Here is an 18,986-nt window from a genome sequence, read left to right on the forward strand (position 1 = left end):
TTCACATTAAGGCAGCGGGCAGTAGAGAAGAATAGCATTACCTTAGATTAGGTAGAAGTGAAAGGAGGGGAGGGGAGAGGAAGTGGGGATACAAAGGATAATAGAACAAAACAGACATTCTTTATGTATATATGTGACTGATGACCAATATGATTCTACAACATGTATACCTAGAAAAATGAGAAGGTTATATTCCATCTATGTATGATATATCAAAATGCATAAATGTATTCTACTGTCATGTATAACTAATTAAAACAAATTAAAAAATTAAAAATGTTCAAAAAAAGAGGGGGTGGGCCAGGGAAGTAGCACAGTGGCATGTGTGAGGCCTTGGATTCAAACCCTAGCACTACAGGAAAACATTTTTTAAAAAATTCAAGCTAGACTAAAAGAAGATTTCTTTCCAGGCACGGTGGTGCATGCCTCTAATCCCAGTGGCTCAGGAGGGCTGAGGCAGGAGGATCACGGATTCAAAGCCAGCCTCAGCAAAAGCGAGGCACTAAGCATCTGGGTGAGACCCTGGCTCTAAATAAAATACAAAATAAGGCTGGGGATGTAGCTCAGTGGTGAGTGCCCCTGAGTTCAATCCCTATTGCCCTACCCTCTGCCAAAAAATGTCTCTGGAGTTCAAATATCTGACCAGAAAGCTGTGAGGTCATCTTATGGACTTTGAGTCAGGCACGACCCCAGCACATTCCAGGAGACCCTAAAGTTGGATTCAGCATGGGTGTCCCTACTTATGGGTTTGACGGCACTCTCTGAGGAACTGGACCCCCACATGAAGGTAGGCAGGCACACACACACACACACACACACACACACACACACACACACACGCATATACACACGCATGCCCAAGTGATATTCAAAATATATCAACATTTTGTATGGCTTGGATATCACCCCCAGCCATCAATCCTAAACTTCCATAGTTAAAATAAATTTTCTTGGTTTTATTTATTTTGCTTTTCTGTTTGATTTCTTTAGAGGCATAAGTTATTTATATCTATTTGAGTTGCATTGTAAAAAGTATAAGTTAAACTTAAAAAATAAGAAAGCTGTGTCAAGTAAGGTGTCAGAGATACGTTGGTCCCTTTCAGAACATTCAAGACTTTCAGCATATTCCTTGGTCTCCAATGCTTCAGAATGCTTTCCATCCTTATTTAATTCTTTAGTTTTGCTTTTAGTGGATTAGACTGCTTTATCGAGTCTCTCTCTTCCTCTCCTTCTCTCATGATACAGAGGAAGAATAGATGACTCTCTTCTCCAAATTATGGGTCTCTTACCTACTTGGTAACTCGTTGAAAATCATGTGCCAATTCCCCTGTAATGAACCCACACCAGGCTGGCCTCCTCAGGCCAATATTCCACAGGGGCAGCAGGCTGGTGGCAGGAAAACTGAGTGTGGCACCCCACGGTGATGTCTATTGTGGACAGTGCAACCATGGGCAGAGGGCATTTCTCGAGCCTCCAGCTGCATGGCCAGCTTAGATGCAGGCAACGTTTCCAGAGTTTAGAATCCTGGGTCTCTGCAAGTCCCCAAAACTAAATCAGAGCTATCCTGTGAGTGAGAATCACTTGGGAGGTTCTTAGAACAGGTCAGAGGATGATAGGCTAAGTTGTCCCCACACACCAACACATACACACACACACACATACACACACACACACACGCGCACACACACGCACACACACACACACACTTTTTCTAACCCTGGATGGACATCTCTCTCGTATGAATTGAATGCTTTCTTCCACCCAGAAGTATTTCACTATTTTCAGCACAGGTGAGGTTGCGTTAGCCTGTATAACTACCGATGAGTTGTGCCAGAAAGAACAGCAAAATAAATGACATCGCCCACGCCAAGAAAGTTGTTTTCTTGGAATCAAGTAGTCAGTCACCTGGGCAGGATGAGCTCACTGAGTCCACTGAAGACCCTTAATCATAGGCCTCTTTGCACACAGGGGCCAAGGTGCAAGTAGGAACTGACTCTCTTGCGGGCCGATGACACCATCCCTGCGAGCAAGAGCTTGGACTGCCTTTCCTACCTTTGCATTTGCCCCCTTTTGGGTACTAAGAACAGTAAACATCACCACCTCTGGGTCCTTGGGCCCTAAGAATGGCCTCACCCAGGTCCCCTGCTCAGCAGCAAATTCCACTCATCGTCCTCATTGTATTCTAAACCTAAAGAAAACAAGGCATCATGCCCAGCAGCTCGTCCATAAAACATTAATCACTGTCCCCTCCTTGAGAGGCTTCTGACCAGTGGAGGTATGCCCTACAGGAGTGATGGAAAAATCCTAGCGGGCAACACAGGCCTGGTCGTGCTGTGGGTGGGGGCCCTGGCACCAATCCCTCCAGTGCTTTTCCAGCCCAATCTGTGGCTATAATTTCAGGGATACTGAGGACCAGCCTGGAAACACCAACAGGGGGAGAGCCGTTCCTGCACCTACCAAGTCCTCAGAGTTCCTTGGGGTCAGAGTGGGAAGTGACTTTCTTAAGCTGCCCACCCAATTGCATGCGGGCCCTCTTTGAGCCCATGTGAACTTTGAGATGGATAATGGCAGTGAAGTAAGGGCCAGGGTCATGCAAGGTTGACCCCATGGAAGCTCCATCCATCTATGTTCAACGAGGTGACTGATCCTGTCCAGGATGCCTTCGGAGATTCATTTTATTCCCCATAGACCTCTTAGCACCTCTCCAGCACCCAGAGAAAGGTATCCTCTTGATCTTGAAGGAGAAAATGATATATCAAGAAGGAAAATGTGGGTCTCCAAGGATCCCAGATTTCGAAATGTTTAGAACCTGTGATGGATTGGCAGAGTGCTTGAAAGCCAGCTTCAAGCTGATAAGAATGTTCATCTCAGGGCTCTGGCTGATGTTCCTTGGAAAATATTCCATACTTGCCAAGGTTCCTAAGGGGCTTCAGAATAGGTGGGGCAATTGTATAACTGCAGCTTTTCTGCCCTTGTGAGTTTAATGGAAAGACAAATATTCTAGGATTCAGTGACTGCTGGATTACATCCTGCTTCCCTGTAAGCCAGTTGTAGAGGGCATACTTTAGGGGGCTGGCTGAGCCACCCCTATGTGCAAATCTCAAACTTGGGCCGTGGAGGAATCTGCCAGAGGAAATGACTGTGGTCAATCTCAGTAGAGACTCGGTCAAAAGGTGAGGTGCACCCCACCAAGGCACCTCACATGGGCAGTTGCTTGAATATTTAGCCACCCAGGGACAAAGGTTGAGTCCTGGAAACTTCCAGGAAATTTGCACTCTCAATTAAATTCTGATGAACAAAACAGACAGGATTCTAGTTGCCCAGGGAGCCCCACCCCATTCCAGTTATTCCTCAAATTCTCTCCTCTGTACTGGGCCAAATAGAATCTGAGCAGAACAGAGTTGGAATGCCCCCAGGGAGATAGGGGCCAGGAACACTGAGCCCCTGGGTTGTGGCTGGAATCTGGAACAGCCTGGTCCCAAAGTTAGTGTGCCTAGGCCCAGTGAGTAGCTAAGGCCTGTTTTAGTGCATTATTGTGCCTGGTGGTGCAGCTTTGCCCTTCCATTTCTCATCAACTCTGGTGTATGAGCAAGTTTAGGAGCTATTTCGCTACCAGAGAGAGGGGTAGGACAAATGCTAGGGAAGCAGCTTCAGCTTGGTTGGGCTGATAGGTCTCAGACACCATATCTAGCCAGCCCTGGAATGAATGGACTTCTGATGCCAGAGGCTCCAGAGCCAGTCCTTTTCCTCCCTCATTCCTTCCTCTCACCATTCTGCAGGAGTGTCTGCAGCTGCAGAATAGCCTGGCTTCTCCACTGGGCCCAGAGCTAAATGTAGCAGGGGGCATTGCAACAAAACTCTCTGTGGCATAATGGGAAAGACCCAATCTTTGAAGCCACACAGAACAGTTTCAACTCTCAATTCTGTGGGGGCCTTGGGCAAATTGTTTCATCTTCAGGGACCTCAACAACTTCTATAAATGTGAACCTCTCCACCTTCCAAATTTGTCATGAAAATTGGGGACAATGCACATTATATCACTGGGAGGTTCCTCACACACAGTAGGTACTCCTGAAACGCCACTTCCCAGCCTCTTCTTCAGGCTCTACCTCTGGAGTCTAGAATTCTAGAAGACATAACTCCTAGAAGCAATGCAATAAGAAAGGCTCTCCTGTGGCATGGAGGAGGGATTAAGGTGGAGCTGGGGTGCATGAGCAGGGGTGAGGGTTGAGGTAGTCGAGACCCTCACAGTGGGAGGGAGGAGGGGGCCACACAAGGAGACAAGCCAGGAAGGGCTGTGAGAGTCTTGGCACAGCCTGACAGGCAGGGCCAGGTTGCAGGGCACTAGCTTCTACAGTGCTCTACAGCCCGATGGTGCCTCTCCCATTCACACCAGCCCATCTTCCACCAGGGAGAAACTGGGGCAGTTTGCACAGGCTGTGACAGCCCAGCGACCCAGTGTACACTGAAATAAGAAAGCCTGTTGCAACCACACTGTCTCAGCCCTCTCTGGGGTGATCCTGGCTCTACCTGACCAACCCTCCCTACTGTCATCAGCCAAGCCCTGCACAGAGGGAGGCAGGGGCCACCACGGATCTCTACCCTTGGTGATACATGCCCACGTGCCTACAGAGATTTCCATGAGGTTGATGGTTCTTAGAGCCTTTCAGACTCTGGGCCTCAAAGGAAGGCCCAAGCTGCCCCCATTGCCTGTTTCCTATCGCCAGGCACTTAATTTTTCAGTAGATTTGGCCCCCTTTTCAGAAAATAGGCCGACCTAAGCATGTGTGCGTGGTAGGGGTGGGGATGGGAGGAACCGGGTCTCAGCTCTATGTAGCACTGCTATTTGACCTTGATGACCAGTCTCTCACCCACGGGCCCCAGCTCTCTGGGGCAGAGACTGTGGGCTCAGGACATAGCACAGGTGCAGGTGGGGGTCTCAAGAGAGGCCAAGGGAAGGAGAAGAGTGGCCTGGCAGATGCTGTTTCCTGGGCCCTCATCTGAGGAGAGTAGAGAGGGCTCATAGGACTGTCAGACTTCAGTCTGGCTTTCTCCATCCCTTCTGTCCTCCAGAACCCAAAGTGTCTTCCATTTAACTGGTCAGAACCCCTGCCCCCCCTTAGCTGCCCCCAGAACTCCAAAGTCAACCCCGTGAGCCCCGAAGGCTCCCTGTTTGTGGCAGAGAAACTCTGGGTCTCTTTGAGGAGGTCCTGTGGTAAGGTCATGTCCTTCCATGAGACCAAGGATTCTCAGGGCAGGAAGGCAGGATGGGTCCCCAGCAGTGGGACCAGTTCTCCTCACAAACTCAGAGAAGCCCTGCAGGATCAAGGCACCAAAACCAAACAAACCCAAAAAGACTACAGGAGGTCAGAAAGACCTTACAAGTCTTTTTTCTTTATTTTCTTAACATAGAATAAGATTCCAATTCCAAAGAGACATATATGCAGAGCAGAGAGATGCAGGGTCCTGACATGTAGCAGACAGAACCAGGCAGGGGTGGGTCTGTCCCTCCCCACCGTCACCACCCTCACCCCTCCTGGCCCCTGGCCATTGCCCAGGCACAAACTGAGAAGCTGAGAATAAGAGGGGTCCACCTCACAGTCCAGGGAGTAGCCAGACATGGCCTTGGTTGCAAGGATGACCAAAATCATTATCTAGCTGAAGGGCCTGCGGCCTCAGTTTCCTTATCTGTTAAATTGTTTAAAGGTTCCTGTTAGGGAATGGAGAAGAGAGTGTTCAGATGTGATGTGTTGGTGGACACTAAGGGCCTCTTGGTAATCCTGCTGCTTCTAAATACCTGCATAATTGTGTCTCTTGGTTTCCTTTGGCATCGTGGCTAAGGGCACAGTGGTGAAACTTCTTTGTTCCCGGTGGGATTGAATGGACTCAAGTCCCCAAAAGACTCTGCTCTGACTGTCCTGGAGCCAGTCTATCAGGTCAAGGCTGACCTCTGTCCTCCAGGTCAACAGGGAAGAAAGGCAGTGGCTTGGGGTCACACAGCATGCCTCTGCAGGTCACCCAGCTGCCCACAATGCCTTTAATCACGAGCTCATGTACAAGGGAGGGCATTGTCCTCCTTGCTCAGGATCAGTGAGCAAACCCTGAGTCCACCAAGGGCATCTGCCTCCATAGATGGATCCTCATCGGGATCATTCCATCCTCAAGGTTGGGGCCTTGGAAAACCCAAGTGCTCTTAACTAAGCCCCCACCCACATGATGTTGTCCTGTGTCGACACTGGCAAGAGAAAGTGAAGAGGTGACATAATGATCCAGTCAATGCTGGAGTAGTTGGAAAGACCAACTGAAACCCAATAGGGAACATGGGCACTCTTCCTTCACCCTCTCCAGGTCTTCAGTCTGTAACAGCTGACCCTGCATGGGGACACTCTTCCATGGGGAACAGGCATTTCCAAAGACCTGGACTCTCTGTCCCTCTCTTCTTCAAAGCTTGCCTGCACACGCGTACAGCACACCGACATGTGGACCCGGCTTGCACTTGGGGAAAGGGCACAGGGCAAGTAGCTGAAGTGATGCTCTGGTCTGGACTATGCCTTCTAGAACCCCTGAGGTTCTACCCTGACAGAACCCACTCGGTGCTCCCTGTCCTTGCCACTGCACAGATAGAGATCACTGAGGCCCGATGATAAGGACAATCCCACAGCCAGGCAGCAAGTCCAAGGCGGAGGCCCTGGGGGCAAGCCAGGCCAAAGAAGCAAAGCTTGTCTGGAGCTTCTCCCCTCCCCACTGCACCTACTGAGATCTCTTCCCACTCAGAGCACCCCTGGGGAGCAAGGTGCGTGAGAGAAGGAGCAGAGCTGTGCCCAAGGCACCGGGCAATGATGGCGGAAACTTGGCACCTGCAGCAGCTGAGTGGTGAGCGACTTTGGGATGAGGGGGGACTTTCTGGCACAACTCCTAACACACTCTGAGGGGACGACTAGCAGGAATCCCTCTCTTTCACCTCCTCCGGTGACATCAAGGGAGTAGGTGAATTGGTAAACCCGGTCCCCAGGAAGCTCTGAGGCCAGGAAACAGAGAAAGAAAGAAATAGAAATGCCCCAGACGAGGCCTGACCGTTGCAGGTCTAGCAGATGTTTGGGGAAGTGACTTTGGCCAGCTTGTCAGAGTGTCTACGATATGGATCTCAGCCCTCCCCTCCCTCTGCCCGTCCCTGCCCCACCCCACCCCCACGGATGCCCGCGCCAGGCCCTCTCTACTTGGGCTTCATCTCCACCCTGGAGTTGATGTCGTCGGCATCCAAGTCGTACTCCTCCACCTGGCCGCTGGTCCACACCTTCATGCGGTCTGTGAGCTCACTGCTGCGTGGGGCCAGGATGAAGTCGTAGATGAGCACGGCCAGGGCTCCCCCGATGAATGGCCCCACCCAGAAAATCTAGAAACAGAGCAGGTGCGTTCAGTGGGCATCTGGTCAGGTCTCAGAAGCTCCACCAAAGGCCCCTCTCCTGGGAAGCTTTCCTGAGTTATCCTCTCCCACCACCCCAGTGGATGGGCTCTCTCCTTTCTGCGTCCAGGATAGAGGTGGGCAGGGCTGATTCCAACCTGGGGACATTCCAGTGTCCCCAGAATGGGTCCAGGCCAGGGCGTGTGGTAGCAGGCATCCCCCTGCCTCTTGGGGACTTAGTATCAGACCCTTCCTGAGGAAGGCCATTCATTGCCCACCTCCCCAGCCTTAGAAGGGCCCCAGATATAGAATAAAATAAAAAAGATTGGCCAGGAACACACCCATCAGCAATAATTAGAGCTAAAACCCACAGAGCACTTCCTCTGTTCTGAGCTCAGCTTAGAGACAGGGAGTCCTTCCCTGCTCCTGGTGACCCTGGCAGGGAGAAGCTACCATATGCCCTATTCACAGTTTAGAAAAACCGAGGCACTAAGAAGGTAGCTCACACTGAATCAGAAGTGGCTGGGATGGAGCTGGGTGTGGTGGTGCACACCTGTAATTCCAATGGCTGGGAAGGCTGAGGCTGGAGGATCGTGAATTGGAAGCCAGCCTTAACAACTTGACAAGGCCCTAAGCAACTCAGTGAGACCCTGTCTCTAAATAAAATACAAAAAAGGACTGGGGATGTGGCTCAGTGGGTAAGTACCCCTGGGTTCAATTCCTGGTACCAAAAAAAAAAAAAAAAGAAAGAAAGAAAAAGAAAGAAAATGGCAGGAATGGGATTCAACCCCAGGCTCCCCACCACGCTGCTAAGAGGACTTGGGGGCTGGTCCAAGCCGGGAGGGCAGAGGCTGGGCCTAAATCCTCCTGCCATTTGATCCCACCAACCCCTTCATCTCAGGCCCCCGTTTCCTGATTTCCTCTGCCCTGGATATCTCCCAGAGCCTCGGTGATGGGAAAGGACACCATAAAGGCAGGGTCAGACTCCCCCTGTGACACCAAATGAGACCCCCCTCCAACCTCCCTGGCAAGTGGGTGGCTTACCCAGTGGTTGCTGAAGTTGTGGGTGAGCACGGCGGAGCCGAAGGACCGGGCAGGATTGATGCCACAGCCTGTGTAGTCGATCTGCAGGGAAGGCGAGGGGCGAATCAGAGGAGCCAAGAAAGTGACAAGGACAGAGGTGGGTGGGGAAAGAGAGAGAGAGAAAGAACAATCGGGGAAGTACAGCAAAAAGGGATGATCAGACCCGGAAGGAGGAGAGTCAGAGATCCCTCTCCTGGGCACCCGCACCCCCAGAGCTGGACTGCCCATCGCCTCACCCCATGGCAGGAGTTCCACCCAGGGTCCCATAGCAGCCCTGGCCCTGCCCTCCCCACTGCCACCCCACCTGGGAAGGCTCCCCACTTACGGCCAGCAGGTGTCCCAGGGCTACAGAGAGGCCGATGGCAAGGGGGGCTGAGCCGCCAAGGTCACGGCGCCTCCGGTCGGTGGTGGCCAGCACACACAGCACCAGCTGCAGGGTGCCGATGATCTCGATGCCCAGGCCCTGGCCTGAGTTCACACCAATAGCCAGCTGTAGGGAGAGGGGCAGGGATGCCCAGTGAGCAGGGCAGGCAGCAACTGTGTCTGGAGACCCCCAGGACTCCCAGGATGAGGCACAAAAGACCAGACTCTCAGCTCCTCACTGGGCCTAGAGGGGCCAGACCCCACCCAGGCACCAGGGCAGGTAGTGGCAATAGGGCCTTGTCCCCTGTCACAACTGTTGATGAAGCTCCTGCTCAGCAGCCCCAGTGCTTTTGGACCCTGCCCTTCTCTGCCCCAAGGGCTGGGTGGGGCAGGGTCCCTGCATCAGTGACATCCAGGCTCCAGTATCCTCCAATAGCCAAGGATGGGGGAGGGGCAAGGGGCGAGTCCCAGGTCCAGGGGAAGACCATCAGGGACTTTCATAGAAGAAGATAAGCAAGTGGGTAGGATGGCCTTGTGAACATTGCTTCATCTCCACAAAGTCCAGAACATTCTACCCCATGTCCTGCTACATCAAAAAAAAAATCCCCGAGCATGGAGACTGTTGTTTTGTTTTAGTACCAGAGACTACTTATCACAGAGCCTCACCCCGAACCCTTTCTATTATTTTATTTTGAAACAGTCTCACTAAGTTGCTGAGGCTAGCCTCGAACTTGCGATCCTCCTGCCTCAGCCTCTGCGTAGCTGGGATTAGGACCTGTCCCACCACACCCAGCTGAGAGTTTTCTCTAGTTGGCTGTCCCACTCCCTGTCTCTCCTGTTGCCTTTGGCCTTGCCCTTCCCGTCCCTCCTTCTCTCCTCTCTCTCTCTCTCTCTTTCCTGGCCCTGCCTTCCCTCTCTTTGGCCACATAGGCCCCCCGCCACTACAGTCTGGCTGCCACCGCTCCTGGGCCACTTTTAGAAACATGACTCATGGAAAAAGAAGAGAATAAAAGCTGCCATGAGGTCACCGGAGCCCTCTCTCTCCCTGCAGCTGCCGCAGGAAGACCCCTCTTCATGGAGTCCCTGCACCTATTCCAAGTGTGGTGGTTCCCGGGGCCAGGTGCACCCACGCAAGGGAGGTGGACCACGCTGACAGTCTCACTTGCAAAGATGCCCAAAGGCGCCTCTTGGGCCGCTCTGTCCTAACAAACCAGAGATGGAAGTCTCACCTCCTAGCTTCCAGCCTGAGAGTATGGGGGTGTCTCCCAGAATTCTCTAAAATCCTAGGTGGGGGGCATACCTCCGCTCCTCCAGAGGTTTTCCCAGCTCTGCCCGAGGCCACCGCACAAAGAACAATTCTCTTCCCGCCTTTGTCTGCAACACTGGCTGGGAATGACTCACATCCCCTCCCCTGCCACACAGCCCCAGCTCTAGGTGTTTTCTGGCTGACCCCAGAGCTCCATCCCTCTGGCTGGCCAGCCCTCAGGGCAATGCCCACTTCTCTTCCCACCCCGAGGTCTGCTGGTGGGAGCAGAAGCCCCATGTTCTGGGTCTGGCTGTTTTACTTGCTGGCAATGTGAGCAAGAACCGACCCTCTCTGGTCGTCAGTTTCTGCATCTGCAAAATGGATCTAATGGTCCCCTCTAGAGCCTAGAGCCGTGGGAAGTCTCAAAGGCAATGAGGGCTTTCTCCGACATTCCAAAGGGCTGCAGAGGCAGGAGGGGTCAGGTTAGGTGGGTGGGGCTCCTGCTCTGGTTCTTTCTCATCATATCCACAGGATTTGGAGACAGGCAGGAAGGGAAAAGACTGCCCTGCACAGGGGTACAAAGATGGGAGTGAGGGTAGCTGGAACTACCGACAGGCCTCCCCGGAGCTGGGATGGCTTGGCAGGGGGGAGCTGCGAGGACAGGTTCATCCACACTCACTCTGGGAGCCTGAGCCCACTGTGAACTTCAGGCTCCTCTTTTGCTCCTGCCTCTGCTCTCCAGAGCCAGCCTAATTGCTAGCTGGCAGGAATCCTGAAACCAGCCTTTCCTCGAGGATGAAGGAGACATTGCTGTAAGTGGCTCCTGTGCTTCCCCATCCCACCCTTCTCACAGATGCACTTATCTCTTTCTCTGTTCTTAACCAGGTCTGAGAGTCCCTGGCCCTACCCAAAGGCAGCCTTTTCCATGCTAAGTGAGCAGAACAGCTCTGGTTCCCTGGTTCCAGGCCCAGGGCTCTGAAGCGGCAGCCACCTGGCCTGTGCACTCCACAAGGAACCCCCATTCCAACTACCAAGAATCATGGGGCTGGCACCTTCCTCTTCCAACACCGCCACCACCAAGAAGCCTCCCCTGATTCCTGCTGAACCTTTCTTCCACTGCCGGATGCACTTGAGTTAATCAGATCTGGGAAAACTTAATAACTCATCATTGGAAGGGGCAGTTAAAGGTTTATGGAGACTTGATGTCCTAGCAAGAGCAGGTAAAAGATTAGAGCCATAGGTGACTGTGTTCAACCCATTGAATTTGAAACAATTGCTTAAATAGGACCAATATCATATGTGGTCACTTGTTATTGGAAGTGTGTGTGCGTGTGTGTGTGTGTTTGTACATTCCCACATAGTTTTCCCTGGCCTGGTTCTTCTATTACATTGATTAAAGTAAAAACATAACAGTCAGTGTTCTGGCTGCCAGTATGAATAATAGAATAATCCACACCATTCTTCAGAAGTGTCAGAAATACACAAACTCTCCAACCAAGCCTAGAACCCGTGTCAGCTCATCATTCTGGGCCCCATTCAGAACCAGCAGCTCCAAGCCTTGGAAGGCTGTCAGGGTCCCAGGCTGGAATTAACTTCGGCCCCATGCTGCCATGTCCTCATTGAATTCTGCACATCCTGGGGAGAGAAGCCAGTGTTCCCCAGGGAGGGGGTGGGTGTATTATCTCCTGGTTGGGAGCTCCATCAGCACCCTGCCCAAACCAGCTGAGGGGAGCTCCATGTGTGCTCACAAAAATGGCAGAAAAGTCTAGTTTTCTGGACCTCCCAGCTTCTCTAGAGGCAGACTGGCTCCAGGGAATTCTCTGGATGCAGGACCTGTGTTTGCTTTCTAGCTGGAAGAAGATAGAGCCATCACTGGACTCTGGGGCCTTATGAGCTGGTGTGTGCAGAGCGAGATGACAGAGGGGAGGTGGAGGCCCCGGGGAGGAAAAAGCAAAGCCAGGATCCTCCCCGCTGCAGGTGCCACTCCACACTCTTAGGCAGCTGGCTGGCCATCGAGGGAGCTGGCTGTTCCTTGCTTGGACTGGGAAGCTGGTTCCACAGACTGCCAGTGTGTCCCAGGCTCCAGGACAGCCCAAGACTGACCTCACCATGAAATGGGATCAGAATCCTCCCTGCCACCCAGGGGCAGGCCGACAGGGTAGCTTTTAAGACCCAGGGCACCCAACTTGGCCTGGGTACCCTGGCACCCCATCCCTGGGAAGCAGCAGGCTTCAGAGCCAGACCTGGCTCAGGCACTGAGCATTTGCTCTCGAAGAAAAGAGAACAGGAGACACGGAAGCCTCTTCTACCCGGATTCAGCACTGGGGAGGGAGGGGAGCCTTGTGGGCCCTCCGGTGCCACCTCTGTGAGTGTTCACACGTGCATATGGGGGTGTGCATGGCTTTGTCGATTAGTGTCTGCTGTATCTACTGAGAACCACGTGTCCAGGGATGAGTCTCTCCTTTTTTTTTTGTTAAACCATGAGAGACTTATTACATAATAATTAAATTAAAAAAATCTTTCAAAGAACTACAAAAATCCATAATCCTGTGTGCCCTAAACACTGTGGCCTAAAAATAAACAGTGGAAAGATTGACAGAATGACAAGGAGCACTGGATTGATCCACTCCCAGAGTGAAAAAATTTAACGATCCTCCCTTAGAAATCTGGAGAACAAAGCCATCCAAAAAAATGCTAATAACAGGAACAGGGAGGAATTGAGCAGAATTAACAAGCTTGATCTAAGGAATAGAGGGAAAAAAAAAACGGCTCCCACAAATTAGAGGATAAGCACTTTATTTAAGCCCACAAGGGACATTTAGACCAACTGGTCAGGTACTGGCCAAGTGTGCCTGACCCATCCCTGAACCATGTCACACATGACACCAGCTCTTAGCCAGACACGCTCTGCATGGCAGGGGTCTGCCCAGTGTGAGGTCCCAGGTGGCAGCACCGTGTGTTTGCATGGGTGTCTCTGGTGACACTTACACACTGCAGGTGCCACTGATGGCTGGGGAGGTGGGTGATGGGGAAGGGAAAGAGCCCCCTTAAGGGAGAAGCAGCAAGTCTCAAAGGGCCCTTTATATGCTCCCATAAGCCATTTCATCTTCCTGACAAGAAACAATAAACAAAGCTATGGCTTCCCCCTTCCCTCCCTCCTCCATTTCCTTACTCCAGGGCAGGGAGAGGAAGAGGCTCCACTGAAGAACCGCCACCCACCCCTCCTCAGGATCCCAGGGCCTGAGTGGGACATCCAGCCATGAGTCTCCTGTGTGCCCCCTCCCATGTGTGCCACATGCATGTGTACTAGTGTGTACATTTGTGCAGCATGAGTGTGTGCACCAGGCAACGAAAACAATCAAGGACAGAGAGGCAGGAGGCGGGAGGGACGGTCCTGCCCTGACATGACCCCCTGAGCAACTTGACAGGTCTCCATGAATCTCTGGGCCTCAGTTTCCCCAGTGGTAAAATGGAGGCCTTGGCCCAGGCCGGAGCCCCAGGCAGTCTCCAGGATTTCTCCCTCTTGACCTCGGGCTGGCACCCTCCAGGCCAAGATTCAGAAACCTGAGTGCAAGATTTAGACCCCCCTCTGCAGGTCTCAGACATAGCCCAGATCCTATGTCACAGGACCTCCCTGCCACTCCACGGTAGCTCTGCAAACCAGGCACCTCCAGAGCAACCTCCCTGCTGAGAAGATTCATCTTGCCCACCCCTGGGGACAGGCAGCTTATTAACTTGGAAGCAGCTGCTTCCCAAATGAAAACTAATTCTTCTTTACACTGAGCAGAAACCCGCTGCTGAAAGGAGCCCTGAGTGGAACGTCAGGCACTGAGAGGAACTGCTACAGGGGTGGAGAACAAACATTTCCAGCCTTTTCTGCCATCTCTGAGTTGTGGGCTCCAGCCTTGGGGTGTGCCCACCTCACCGGACAGTACTTAGATGAGTGCAAACAGTTCCTCCCTATGCCCCTAGCACCATACCACTGCAGCTCCTCCGGTCCCCAGGGAGAGGCCTGACTGAGGGGACCCTGACCACCCATAGGGTCTCAGGAACATTTTCCTGTCCATATTTTCAAGTGTGAGGCTCCAATCTCAGCTGCTTGGAAGACCCCAGATTCACTGGTGCTTCTACAGGGTAGGGTTCAGGGACCCCAGGGAGCCTCTGCCAGCAAGAACCCAAGACTCCTTTACCCCCAGGACAGCTCCCAAGCCAGCCCCCAGGATCCGCCTGGGGAAAGGCCTAGTGGGCTAATGCTGGACGACCCCTGCTGGGTGGGCCCCTAGAGGAAGTGGGGGCTCTCTCTGGGCCCTGAGGTCTGGTTGGGCAGGACTGCCGAGTTGGATTGGGATGAGCTTATAGCCCCACCCCACACTTCTGGAAGCCTGCCTGACCTGCAGAGGGGGCTGGGGTCCAAGGGAGAGGTGGGGGCAAGTTCTCCCTAACAAGGCACCCCAGTGGGTGGGGTGCCCTCTCTGAGCATTGCCCCTTTGGATGAGGGCTCCCGGGGTGAGCCTAGTTAGGGCCAAGCGTCCAGGTGGGCGACATCGGCATTGGCCAGGCTGCTGGAAGGGCTTTACTGGGGGAGACAGCCTCAGAATTTTCCACAGTGAGGGAAGTCTCCGCCGCAAAGCTCCTACCTCTCCTTGCCCTCCCCCTCATCTGGTTCTGGCTGGAAACAGTAATTATACGTCCCAGCTAGGGCACCATCAGCCAGCCCCCAGCCTCTCCCGGGCAGGATCATTAAAACTCTGGTTTTCCTTTCTGCAGCCCACACCTAAGCCCTGGAGGAAGCAGCAGGGGCCTCAACTCTGGGATAGAGCTGGTGGCAGTTCTACAGCTGGGGAAACTGAGGCCCAGGACCCTGGGGAAGAGGAGGCATTTAGGACTGAGGCCCTGAAGCAACAGGTGGAAGCATTTTCTTAGGTCCCAAATCAGCAGAGCTGAGAGATGGTCCCAAAGAAGTTAGGTTTTCCCTCTGCCTGAGCCTCCAGGGTGGCTGAACTCACAGGCTCTGGGAATGCAGTCCCTCTCCATGCTGTCAGACACTGGCCTGAATCTGGAGCCCACCACTCTCTGGAACCCCAGACTCCAACTCTGACCCCCAGTCCGGCCACACCCAATGCTCCCAAGCCGCGGCCTCCACGGCCCCCTTGCCTGAGCACACGCAGTTCTCTACCTAGAGTTCCTTCCCTCTCTGGGGAGATCTCCACATCTAAGTTCGTGTGGCTCCTCCTCCTTGAAGCCCTCCAGATCCTCCCACCAGTTCAAAAGTTCCCAGGCCCGCCTTGACACCTCTTATCACACCTGCCTGCTGCCCTCTATCATAGGCAGCTGTGCACAGGGCTTATCTTGCCCCAGGCCTGTGGGCTCTGGCTGACCCAGCCCTGCACTCAGCACCTAGCAACCCCCAGCTACAGAGAGCTGGCGGGAGGGGAAGAATGGAAACAGCTGGCCCATGCTGTAGGCCCTCGGCATCCTCCACTTCCCAAGCCAGCCACGCCCTGCTGTGTCCCATCACGGATCAGAACCAGGATCACCTAGGCCTAGTTAGTTGTGAAGGTTTACATAGGTTTTAGTGACTGGGTTAGGGCAGAGACAGCCAAGGGTAACTGTCAGCCTCAGAGTTACTCACCCTTAGCCAAAATTGGGGCTTGGCTGTTAGGACCAGCCAGGACCCTACAGGCTGGATGGTCTTTCTAGGATATATACTGAGCCCTGACTCAATTGAGAAAGTTGTCCCCGGAGGACACCCCCTGACTCACCCTAACCACTTCCTGCCACATTTTTCCCCCTATTTTCTTTGGAAATCTCCATGCCAACCACTTACCCCACCCAGGTTTGGCCAGGGTGGAGCCAGGGAATAGAGGGGCTGCCAGATCCTCCCCGGGGGCATGGAGGAAAGAGTGTGTCACCTGCTCTAATGACTGTGCTCTGACCCTCTGGAGTCAGGGAGGCCACGAAGACTCCGCCAGATCCCAGGGCCAGTGTTGGGGAGAAACTCTTTTGGGGGGGGCATTCCTTCTCTGTTTCTAAGCCTAGACGTGTGTTCCTGAACCCCCAGACCATTGTCTGGACAGGGCAGCACCAGATCCCCACAACAATGACTAGTCCCCTTACATTCAGCACTGACCCTGTGGGGGTTCCTCTTAACCAAACCCTCCTGGGCTGTGTGATCAGCTTAAGCCAACATGAAACAGCCTGGGCACAGCCAATGATGTTACCAGACCGAGGCTCCTACTTAAGCCTTAGGACGTCAGTTCCAAGGAAACCCAACCAGTTAGTAGCAGACAGGACTTGAACCCAGGGCACCTGCCTCCTAGCCCAACATGGGGCCCCACACATGAGGCTGCTCCATTTTCTCCTCCATCTGCAACCTACCCAGCCCAGGTATTGAGGTGACTCTGGAAAATGAAGGCCAGAGAGGGCATAAGGGGCCCCACCCTCCTGCCTCTGCCTCAGATGCCCATACTAGAGATGCAAAGCCTTCTCCAGCCACTCTGTGGATCCTGCCTGGACCTTGAGTTAGGAGAAGCAAAAGGGTGGGGCCCACATCCATCCTACCCAGCATGAACTTGACTCTGTGCACCTGAGGTCACCCACCTCTGCTCCTGCTGGAGAGACAGAAGCCTGGAGGGGCATAGCCTCCCCCAGCTCCGTTCCTTACACCTGCTGCAGCCACATCTTCCCTGGCTAAAGTCTAAACTCCAGTTGCAGAGCTAATCTTCAATCTTGGGCTGAGCAGAGGTTGGCTCAAAAGAGGGCTGCTGAGGTGTCACTGTGACACAAGAAGTGCTAATCCCCCACGGCAGGGCCACGCCAGTTCCCTCTGCACCAGACTTTAACCCAGCCTCCCTGGCTGCTGGCACCAAGACCTGAACTTTGACTGGGACACAAGAGGATTGTAATTGCCCACTGCCATCTCCAAGGAGCCCTTGCTGTCTCCTGACGTCCTGCACCTGCCTGCCCTGCTGAGCCCCGCAGCCTCATTCCTCTATCCTGAGTTCCTCCTCTCTGCTCCGAATCTCTTTCCCTCCTCCGAGGGTGCCCCCCACCCGCTGCCTGCTTGCCTCAAAGACATCCCTCAAGCCTTAGCAGCCACACAGGCCAAACTGTCCCCTGTTGAGGCCCAAGGGCACTCAGTGTTTGCACTTGGCTGAGGAGCTGGAAAAGCCCAGGTCTGTGACAGCAGGCAGCCGCCACCAACAGGCACTTAGCTGTGCTAAGTAGCCCGGGAGTGATTATTTTCAGCAACTGCCACCCAGTTGCTAACATCTGTTTGTCCTCCAAGCCAGGAGCAACAGGCACATGCTGTTACACACTCACTCCCACACACAAATGTGCAACACAGCTTACACAGTATTAGAGACCCATGTCCACAGAAACATGCACACCTGCGACTCTACACACACAAACACATATGCCACACCCCTCAGCACCCAGGAACTGTGGGGCCAGCCCTGCCTTCTATCCTCACTGCCATCCAGGAAAACGACCTGCAAACAGACCCTGGGAGAGTTTTCTTTCCTTTTATCTTTCCCTGATTCCCAGGGGCAGAGGAATGGAAAGGGGCGCTTGCCCTGCTTCCTAGGGGAAGTTGATTTAGGGACCTGTGTGAGTGTGGGGGGCTTCCCTGAGGATGCCCTACACACACACTTGCAGAACTTGCTGCAGACATGCAGACATCCTGTTCAGCCTGGCTGGGGATGCCAGGTAGAGTTTGCTCGGGGTGCAGGGCTATAGAGGGGGAAGCGGCTGCCCAGGCCGGACTGAGGAGGGCCAAGAAACTACAGTCAAGGGTTGAAGAACTCCAGCCTGAAGTTAGCTGCCTTCAGAGCTCATTCCTCACACTAAGGTCTCTGCAGGGGACTTTGGCACGACATTTTTCTCTGGCTCTCTGATTCCCACAGTGCTTGGCAGAAAACATGTCCTGGGCCGCAACACAGCTGAGTTCCAGCCCCAGCTCTCTACATGACCTCCAGCAACCTCTTGTCCTCTCCATTCTTCAATGTCCCCATCTGTGCAATGGGTAGAGGATGGCACCAGTACCTGCTCTGCATCCTTCTAGAACACCCCCCGCCCAGCCTGGGGTCCCCCACTCACATCATTGCGGCCAAGCGAGTTGTCGGGCAGGGAAGAGGTGACGCCTGAGAGGATGGCAGTGGCGACGATGGCCCCCACGCACTGGGCGATGATGTACATGACCGCCCGGAAGATGCTGATCTGGCAGCTGAGCAGCAGCCCCAGTGTGACGGCTGGGTTGAGGTGGGCACCACTGATGTGGCCCACACTCTGGGCCAGAGTAGCGATGCTCAGCCCGAAGGCCAGTGACACTTTCACGTTGTCCTGGACGGCCGTCTGGTTCCCCCCCACTGGGTAATGGAAGCCCAGGGCCGAACCAATGCTGATGAAGACAAAGAGGGTCATGGCCAGGAACTCGGCCACCACGGCCCTCCAGAAGATCTTCTTCTTGAACTCACTGGCCATGCTGGCAGGGGGCTTGGCCGGAGACCGCTGGCTGCCTGGTGCTCAACTCCCTCGAAGGGCTGAGCCACAGCCTGGGCTGGGCCTATTTATAGGGCTGGGGGGCGGGGGGAGCACAAAGGGAGGAAGGCCTCTCCTTGCTCCTGGCCCGCCCCACACCGCACGGGCCTCCTCTCTGCGATGGATGCAGACACGGCTCTGCTGTCCGCCTGCCAACTTTTTTCCTTCCTCCTCTCCCCCTCCCTCCCTCCCTTTCTCCCTCCGCCCTCAGCCCTGCCCAGCCCGAGGAGGCAGGCAGGAGGCAGCCGTGGCTCTAATAGGCTTTGGGAAATTCCTCCAAGCTGGCCCCACTCAGGGGGCCAGAGAAATCCAGGTGTCCCCGCCCAGTGTGCAAAGCTCAGGGGGTGCCTG

The 18,986-nt window shown here is 53.8% G+C and overlaps 1 protein-coding gene across 1 annotated transcript; it reads right to left on the reverse strand.

Moving 5' to 3' along the window:
• Positions 1–5,374: 5,374 nt before the first annotated feature.
• Positions 5,375–18,737, reverse strand: Aqp1 (aquaporin 1 (Colton blood group)). The gene is made up of 4 exons (XM_005319169.5): positions 18,195–18,737; positions 8,811–8,975; positions 8,447–8,527; positions 5,375–7,393 (listed from the first exon to the last, which is right to left on the reverse strand). Exons 1-4 carry the CDS (start codon positions 18,576–18,578, stop codon positions 7,214–7,216), a joined length of 810 nt encoding a protein of 269 aa, XP_005319226.1. The 5' UTR covers positions 18,579–18,737; the 3' UTR covers positions 5,375–7,213.
• Positions 18,738–18,986: the final 249 nt, after the last annotated feature.

Source organism: Ictidomys tridecemlineatus, chromosome 2, assembly GCF_052094955.1.
Source record: "Ictidomys tridecemlineatus isolate mIctTri1 chromosome 2, mIctTri1.hap1, whole genome shotgun sequence".
NCBI classification, from domain to species: Eukaryota; Metazoa; Chordata; class Mammalia; order Rodentia; family Sciuridae; genus Ictidomys; species Ictidomys tridecemlineatus.